We start from the raw sequence: 9,085 nt of genomic DNA on the forward strand, positions 1-9,085 counted from the left end.
AGCACATCCTGAGCTTTTTCTTTTATGAAGGCTCCTCCCAAGCACAGGTGTTTTATTAGGAGGAAAAACTCCTGGAAAATATGCTGGAGAAAGAGGACTGTATTCAAGAGTTGCGCCTGCACTGAATGTGACTTTCTGAACTAAGAATCTTTTCTCTGAGTGACTCTCTACAAATTCAGGCTTACCCTGACCAATAGAAAGTGTTGACAATCACAACACAGCACCATGTAACCAAATGTCATCAAGCAAAAATAGTCTTTATTCAAATCTCATGGAAACAGGGATCACTGTACTTTGCAAGACAGGGAAAAATAAAATAAAAAAATTTAATATAAAACAAGGATATTGTCACAATACCAGAATATGGAACTATAGTTCTTTTCCCTATAGATTACTGCAAGTGCCTCTATTTTTTTTTCATTTTGACTGTGCTATTCACAACTTTGTAAGTCCAAAAAATATGGAACAAAAGTAGTATGAAACTTAAGACTTAGCACTTCCACTAAATGGCAGACATCAAAGGGCATCAATCGAGGGCAAAGACTGTTGAATCCATCATACCTACCTATCAGTCATCACTGCAATCCCATAAAGCCACCAGGGCACAGTGCTCAATCTCTGCAAGGCTCTCCCTGGAAAACAGAGCAATCTGGGGACTCAAGGAAGAGCTGTATATAAAGAAAATCTTTCTATTGGATAGAAAATGAGCGGAGCAGCCTCACATCAGAGAGCGCTGCAAGGAGAGAGCGCTGCAGTTAATGACAGACATACCACCAGGTTGTTAAAAATACACAGCATCAACAGGGTTTCTACTTCAATCACTTGGTTACAGCAACTAAACACGTTACAAAAGACTTTTCCAACCATTCCAAGTGTGGTTGCAGCAACGTTAGGATCTGGAATGGGACCTTGACCGTGACCGGGAGCGTGACCTAGAGGCAGACCTAGACCGGGACCTTGGCTTTGAAACAGATTTGGACCTGGAACGAGAATCTGATTTGACATTTGGTTTGGACTTGGAAATGGACCTAGACCTAGAACGGGACACTGCATCCTCCCCCTCACCTTTTGCCTCCCTCTTGTCCGGCTCTGATTTGAGCTGCTCCTTTTCTTTGGACCCTGACCTGGACCGCTCATGGCTGTCCTTCCTTCTCTTCTTGCTGCTGCCTTTGCTGTCTCGCTTGCTGCGCCTCTTGCTTTTCTCACTCTTGCTGCGGCTCCGGCTTCTACTTCTGCTGTCATCCCTGCTTCTCTTCCTACTTTTCCTTTTATCCTTGCTGTGGCTCCTGCTCCTACTCTCATCCCTGCTTTTGCTCCTGCTTCTAGCCTTGCTAATGCTCTTCTCCCTGTCTTTGCTTCTACTCTTCTCCTTGCTTCTGCTCCTCATGCTCTCCCTTGCCTCTCCCCTCTCCTTACTCCCACTCCTGCTCCTGCTCTTTTCCTTGCTGTGGCTCCTGCTCTTGGCTTTCTCATCACTGTTATGGAGAATGCCCTCAGATTTATCCTTGCTTTTGTTTCGGGATTTCTCTGCACTCCTGCTGCGGCTCCTACTTTTATCCTCTTTACTTGGAGTCCTGCTTTTCTCTTTCTGGCCTCTGCCACGGCTCTTGCTCCGACTACGGCTCTTGCTTCTGGAACGGGACACAGACCTGGAAGCGCAAATGCAAAAGACAGCATGGCGAGGGTTTGAGCAGAGTGTGCAGAGAGCAGGAGGAAAAAAAAAGTGTTCCTGCTGCAAATTTAACACGATGCTTCTCACTTAAGTGGGAACCCCCAGTTCTCCCAAGACAAAGACATACCTGGATCGGGATCTGCTCTTGGAGCGGCTGCTACTGGCACTGCGGCTCCTGCTCTTATGGGAGTGTCTGCTTCGAGAGCGAGACCTGAAACACAAGGAACCAGCTTCATGTTAGCACACATCCACAGTGAGCTTGTGACCCCCATGGGCAGAACCCCACGGGGCTAAAGCACCTTTCAGTAGCCAAATGTTCAGTTATACAACACAGTCATTGAGAGCATCCTTCTCCCCATCTCTCATCCCTGCTGCCATGTCTGGCTGCAAGCAGGGTGCTAATCTGGAAGAAAAGATGCCAGTGTATTTAAGGGATAATCACTTTCCCAATCAAATCACAGTTTGAATATACTGGCATAAAGCTTTGACTTCAGATTTTTATTTTGCAAGCAAATTCTTCTAGGAACAGTAAAGATTTGCCCGAGTTTTCTTGCAATGAGTTCTACCCCAGAATGGAAAGGAGAGAACACTTGGTGCTGCTGAAGCAGCTCTTGGTCAGATAAGGAAAGCAACAAATCTCTGAGAAACAGGGAACAGGTGGAGGTTTCCACGCTGAGAAATAACTGTTAGTCCTGGTGCTTGGAGCAGAACACAGTGTTCAGAGCTGAAGTGTTAGAAGCACCTTCTGCTTCATTCCATGTGCATGGCTCCACTGGCCACACAGCTGCTCCCACAAGGAACAAGAGCCGAGTACCAGGGAAAAAAAGTGACTGGTATTCAGGGAGCAGGTCCACACATCCACCAAGGGACACACCTAAGAACACAGCTCTCATATGCCCTGGATACTAATACATGCTCAAAAAGCTAAACCTGTTGAGAACTCCAAACATTTCCAAGGTGTTTTGGAACCCAAAAGTCTGAATCTGCTCTATGTTCATTAACTGCAGCCTGAGATACATTACGCACATACCTTGAATGGCTTCGGCTTCTGGAATAAGAGCGGCGCCGTCTTGATCCAGGTCTGTCTTCCACTAATCTAATCTTTCTGCCATTTACTTCTGTCCCATCCAGCTTTTCAAGGGCTCTTTTCATGTCAGAATAGGATTTGAACTCAATCACACCTTCGTTTTTCCTTCCTTTGTGTGCATCTGCATATGTCACTTCCCCTGCCTGACGCATATAATCCTAGAGGAAGAGGACAGAATCACCATTGCCTTCAACCCAGAGCCAGGCTTCCAGCTGACCCTGCTCACTTCTGACACGATGCTCCCTGAGCCTCTTCTATTCATAGGCAGGTCAGCAAGGGGTTGACCGAAACAGCATCTGTAGTGCCAAATAACACACTATGACTTCACAGAGTCTGTGTGATTAGAACCAGGGTGATAGTTTCAAGCCAAACTATAACTTAAGGTCTCCCACTTCAAGTCTTAGATCAAATATGCTCTAGACTTTTAAGATTCAAATTACACAAGTCATTAAAGCAGTAATATGCTTGTTCTCTACATCTTGTTTTCAAAAATAATTGGGAAAGGTGATACAGTCTGAACATGAAGATGAAGAAGCCTACAGAGAAGCAGACCTCCCTTCATCCTCCACCTTGTCTACACAGCTTGTTCTTCTGGAAAAAAGCCCCACAGAACTCCAACTGCAATTAATTTTCCCACTTCATGCTTCCTGGCTTCTCTGTTTCCATCCCTAAACCCTTCTCTCTATCAAGGGTCTGTTCTGCTCTGCTTTGAGCAAGCTGCCAGGTCAGGGTATCTTTCAGCCCCTGTGGAAATTGGCTGCAGTGGAAACAGGGCACAGAGCTCTAGTTTGGTTTGTTTTCAACCCAGCTTTTCAACCCATTTTAAGTACACTGTAATGAAAGCTATTCCCAAAAAAAGCAGCAATGCATCCATTGGAGGATTAATCATGCCATGCTCTACTTAGGATTTTAATACCAAAAGCAAAGACAAGCTAGTGATGGTGTGAAGCATTAACAACAAAGACACTGGAAGCATCTCCAGACCTACCTGAACTAGTGTAAAATTCAACTACAGACCAGTTTCTACTATGTCAAAGTTTGTTTAGAACAAATTTTACACACCCTTAAAAGAGAACCATAAAAGAAAGTGTTCCAGTAAGCACAAGTGGGTTCAACCATTGTCGGTCAGCTTGATAAGGACGCACTAATCTTTTTGATATACTATTGAAAATCCTGCTCCCTAAATCCACGATGTCCATAATCACAAGCCAATGCGTCACCTCCAGAGTACTCAGAGGTACCATGGGCTCCACTGTGCCACTCAACACCTCCACTACTGAGAATCACCTGCCACTCCTTTGGACTACAAAAGTAAGTTTTTGGCAGAGATTTTGCATGGTTACTCATTCTGGAAGCATCCTTTCCCTGAAACTCTCCTTAAAACAGGTGTAGATGGTGTGGAAATTCCTAACAGAGACTGGAATATTGAAGGAACAATGCTGTTGTTTCAAACAGCTGCAGCACCTTATGAGTTGATGGGTTAAATCCAAACTGACAAGGGCAAGCTCCTTCATCTCTAGTGAATCCTATCCCTGGCATGATTTGAATCTATTTTGACATGGTTTAAGAGACGATAAAACACACCTGTACATTTATTAGCTGGTGCTAAGGATAAAAATTATTCTCCCACTGTCCAGTGCCACCAGTTCTGGAGGTGCAACTCCCAACTTCTCATGAATGGTTTCATATATGAAATATACTCCTGTATTAAGGTGTGTGTTGCTTCCAAAATCTACTCCCCATGGAATTGCTCAAGAGCTGGAGCAAAGCAGACCTGCACACCTTTTTGCCTTGCTGAAGATGTCTTTTACCCTTTGTGCTCTGGAACAGAGAGAGGGTAAGGAAAGGGGCCCCATACCTTCAGATCCTGCCAACTGCAGCGGCTTGACAAATTTTCCACAATCAATCTGTATTCTGTACGGGTCGGGGGACCATACTTATCTCTTCCGCTTCTTCTATAACCATATCCACCTTTAGGAGGTGACAAGCAGACAGCAGAGCTTCAGCCAGGGAAATGGAGCCTCACTCTTCACCCCAAAAGAACTGCTCTGCCCTGGGTATTCCCAAAGACATCAGAGACACCCCCTCCCAGGCTAAACCCAACCCCCCTTATGTAACACCTTACAAGGACTCAAAGCACTAAAACAGTCTTACTGCAAGCTTGTAATTAAACAAGGCACAGAACTATAAGTACACTAGAATTAACATGCAATTATATTTAAAATTATTTTTAAAACAGTTTGAGAGAAGAAACTGAATAAAGCCAGTTGACTAATGTTACTTACATTGCTTAAAGGCTTTCTGAATATCTGACATGATAAAGCTTTTCAGGCACCTATTTCAGATTAATCTCATCTGTCTCTAACCCTTGGGATCCTCACCACCCAGGTCTAATAGGGAAAGCTTGCAGTCGTCACATGGCTTCTTTATTTTTTGGTCAGCCAAGGGCCACAAAGGTCAAAGAGCCACTCATGGAAAGGTACCCCAAGGTCAGCAAATGGAACGGGCAGTCATCTTAGCCTCAAAGGACTCTTTCAATTAAAACATTGAGGTCTTTGTTAAATCTATGTTAAACATCACATTGCAAATAAACCATTCAAATAGTTAAACGAAATGATAATAATAAAAATGGTACAAGAAACTGTTTATTAATGTATCAATTAGAAGAGTTTAATACAATAAACAAGTTAGTAAATATTCAGATTAACAATTACATTTACAGTTACAGAACACTAGTCACAACTATGTATCACTTTCCTTTTAAATTACTTTTATAAAAGAGTAAAATAATATTTTATTTTAAAAAAGCCATGGATACAAATGCACAAGTGCTTACTGCGTCCAGAACCGTAACTGCTGTCCCGGCGTGGGCCCCGGGCGTGCTCCACGATCACTCTCTCCCCACACAGATCTTTCCCATTGAGCTCATAGACAGCATCGTCAGCATCTCGCAAATCATCAAACTCCACAAAGCCGTACCTAGGGACACGGAGGGAAGAGGGATCACTAGGAAGGAACTGAACCTGAGGTATCTGTGCTCAACAGCAACCTGTGGTTTCCTGCAGAGCCCTGTGTGTGCTGTCCTGTAGATGAGCCTCCTGAGCATAGTGCAGGGTTCAAGGCCGTCAGCCTTGGGGAAAAAAAAAAAACCCTAAAAAAAATAATAAAAACCCTTCCAAAAATAGGGAGAGAAATAGGAAGGCATGAAAACATGTCTGCTGATTTGCTGAATTGAACCTGAAGTAATTCCTCATAAAAAAAAAAAGATAAATCATATGAGAGTGTAATGGCTGAATTAATTTATGTTAGCAAGAGATTACTATTATGGCATAATCTTTAATGAAATCAAGGGTGTTATCTATCTTTTCAAAGGCAGAAGTTAAAAACTCCAATCATTAAAGGTGAGCACTACCCCACACACACCAAATAAACCCAGAATCACAGTACTGTTCAGGGTGGAAAAACCCTCCAAGATCAGGGAGTCCGACCATGATCTTAGAGATGGACTTAGCTATCCCTGGAAGTGTCCAAGGCCAGGCTGGATGGGGCTCAGAGCAACCTGGGATAGTGGAAAGAGTCCCTGCCCATGGCAGGGGGGTGGAGCAGGATGGGCTTTGAGGTCCCCTCCCACCCAAACCACTTCTCTTTGGAAAGCAAACACTGATTTTGAATGGAGGTAGAGGAAAGGATGGAAGTTTGAAGTTTTGATTGGTGCTCCTCAACTCAGTGCAGAAGTTACATTCCTCTGTCCTGCAGGTATTGTAGTAGGACAAAGCCTTGAATTCTTCAGAGCTGCCCAGAGTAATGCAGGCAGGTAAGTAGAGGAGTAGAACTAGTTTGGTTTTTTTCTTAGAGGCATCACAAGTAGCTTTTAGTGTGTTCACAGAAGACAAAAAGCAGGCTGAAAAGTCAAATTTTCTGATCCCTTCATACATTCACTACACACACAGATCTGTAACTGTCAGTGCAGCTCTGAGCAGGAAAGAGTATGAAAACTAAGAGCACACAATTAAAAACTGCAATTTGAAATGGAGAATCCTACATGACCCATGTTTTCATTTCCCCATCCCTCCCTCAGGTAATAATTGCTTTAAGCCATTGAATTTCAAGCTCAAATTACAATTAGCGAACCCCAGGGAAGCTTTTAGAGCTCTGTGGTATCACTTTGCATTCCATTGTCCCACTCCATCATTCCAGTTTTGCTGCTGAAACACCCAGTGGAGGATCCACCAGGGAGAACCCCCAGACTTCCAGAATCAACTTCAAGAATCTCTCCAGTCAAACACCATGCAGGAAGTTTCAATTGTTTCCTGAGCAATACCAGAAACAAGCTATGGAGGAAGGCTCAGGAGAGCACAGCTCAGCCCAGGTCTTCCCAAGCACAGACAGAAAACATGACTGCTCAAGTAACTGCAAACCTGTTAAAATACTTCGGAATATAAAACTAGAAAGACAATTAAATTTACTTAAAAGCAGAAGTACAAGACCCTTTTCCACATCAGCCACATAACTCAGCAGTTCCACATCTGTTAAGAAAGTTTAGTTGGCTCCCTCCTTCCGCCCCCAACATGTATGAAACAGAAATACTGAATTTGGGAATACTGAACAGGAAAACTGACCCCCCCAAACATTTCCAAGGATACAGAGCAGGACTGGAAAACAGCATCCTCAGATATTTCAGCTAATCTTCAACAACACCTCAGGCTGTGTGCGTTAAAACTGACACACGGACACTCGTTTGCTTTAATAATGGATTTTATTCATGTTATAAACCTGTTAAATGTCTACCTGCTAGCACAAGCAGCATTAAAACTTAATGAACCTCTTTCACTTTAGTGCTCAAGGACTAACTTGTACAGGAAATTCCTCTTCTCCACTTCTGAGGTGTAATTAATACCTGGGTCTCCAGGTTATACAATGACAAATCTATATTCAATTCAGCCTTCCTAAGGAAGACTTCAAGCTGCATTTCTTGGAAAAAGCAAAGGCACCAGCACTCATGAGGCTTTGGGTGCTAGGGAAAAACCCACCAAAAATGACAATTTGCTTTTTCTTCAAAAATCCACACTTGAATGTCTTGGCCAAGCCCTGGTGGAGCAGGATCCAACCCTTGGAGATGCAGTGAGGGCTCAGCTGCTGGAACAGCACAAGTGAGAACACAGAGGAACAGCAGGTTTGGGGGGGGGGCAGAACATGCCCCCGGTCAGCCTGGGGGCTCTGGGAGCAGCTCTGCACCCCATCTGGAAAACAGTGGCATTCTTTCTGTTACCTTGGTGTGCAGCCTGGCTCACCCTTGAATGCTTGCCCTGAGGTGCAGAGAGGCCTGGGGGGCCCCTCAGGGAGACACCCCCTCCCTGCAGGAGGCGGGGCAGGACACAGATGAGCTGGCCACTAAGAACCGAGGCGGGATCCAGCCGTCCTACCCCCCAGTTATCACAGAAACCAGGTGTCCTGTCTTCCAAAAACAAGAAGCCCATGCATCCAGGGCCTCCCCAAAGGGGCAGTGAAGGTGTCCGGCATCCACTCCAAAAAAAACGGGAACCCAACCACCCAGCCTCCCTCACCCCCACCCAAAGGAGAGTCCAGGCACCTGCATCCCCCCCAACAGAGCCCCAGCCATCCTGCCTCCCCCAGAAAAGAGCCAGACGTCATGTCCTCCCTACACAAGAAGGGGAGCCCGGGCATCCTACCCCGCACCCCAAAAGAGAACCCAAGCATCCTGGTTCCCCCAAGGGGAGAGCCCAGGCGTCTTGGTCCCAGCTCCAGTAGGGGCCCGGGCGTCCTTCCCCAGTCCCCACAAAAAAAAAGGAGAAACCCAGACGTTCTGTATCCCCCCCTCCAAAAAAAAAAAAAAAATTAATCTAAGCAGACTACCCTTTCACAATAAAAGCCCAGCCATCCTCTCCCCCGCAAAAAGGGGGGGCCCAGCCGCCTTGTCCCTCCTCCAATGGAAGTTCAAGCATCCTGCCCACTCCCCAAAAGAGAACCCAAAATACCGCCCCAATAAAGGCCCAGGCTTCGCGTCCCCCCACCAAGGGGGAGCCCAATCTCCCTGCCTCTTTCATCCCCACCCAAAGGGGGCGACCCAGCCGTCCTGCCCCCAGCATTGCCCAGAGCGCCCCGGCGACCTCTTCTCCCTCGGACCCGCCAAGGGCCTCAGGCGCCCGGATCCTCCCCTCGCGGCGGCCAGGCCGAGCCCGCGCTCACCCGTTCTTGAGATCCACCTCGAGGATCTTGCCGTAGCCCTTGAAGAAGCGCTCCACATCGCGTTCCCGGGCCTGATAGCTGAGGCGGCCGATGTAGACCCGCGGCATCGCGGGGCCGGG

At 46.0% G+C, this 9,085-nt stretch overlaps 1 protein-coding gene across 3 annotated transcripts; it reads right to left on the reverse strand.

Moving 5' to 3' along the window:
* Positions 1-241: 241 nt before the first annotated feature.
* Positions 242-9,085, reverse strand: SRSF4 (serine and arginine rich splicing factor 4). 3 transcript variants are annotated; one of them, XM_062509040.1, is made up of 7 exons: positions 8,967-9,085; positions 5,596-5,738; positions 4,618-4,730; positions 2,703-2,917; positions 1,800-1,883; positions 1,165-1,382; positions 242-1,047 (listed from the first exon to the last, which is right to left on the reverse strand). In XM_062509040.1, exons 1-7 carry the CDS (start codon positions 9,071-9,073, stop codon positions 890-892), a joined length of 1,038 nt encoding a protein of 345 aa, XP_062365024.1. In that variant the 5' UTR covers positions 9,074-9,085; the 3' UTR covers positions 242-889. The 3 variants fall into 3 exon arrangements, with proteins under 3 accessions (XP_062365024.1, XP_062365023.1, XP_062365026.1); XM_062509039.1 differs by having other exon boundaries at positions 242-1,649; XM_062509042.1 differs by lacking the exon at positions 1,800-1,883 and having other exon boundaries at positions 1,216-1,322; positions 4,618-4,714; positions 5,586-5,738.

Source organism: Cinclus cinclus, chromosome 26 (assembly GCF_963662255.1).
Source record: "Cinclus cinclus chromosome 26, bCinCin1.1, whole genome shotgun sequence".
NCBI lineage: Eukaryota > Metazoa > Chordata > Aves > Passeriformes > Cinclidae > Cinclus > Cinclus cinclus.

What these genes read in the sequence shown, in the direction of transcription:
- SRSF4 (XM_062509039.1), bottom strand. Translation starts at nt 9,073, where the DNA reads ATGCCGCGGGTCTACATCGGCCGCCTCAGCTATCAGGCCCGGGAACGC. An exon ending in GCAGTTGGCAGGATCTGAAG is followed by an intron (nt 2,918 to 4,617) that starts GTATGGGGCCCC and finishes CTCTTCCTCTAG; the next exon opens with GATTATATGCGTCAGGCAGG. An exon ending in AGAAGCCGAAGCCATTCAAG is followed by an intron (nt 1,884 to 2,702) that starts GTATGTGCGTAA and finishes CTTGTGTTTCAG; the next exon opens with GTCTCGCTCTCGAAGCAGAC.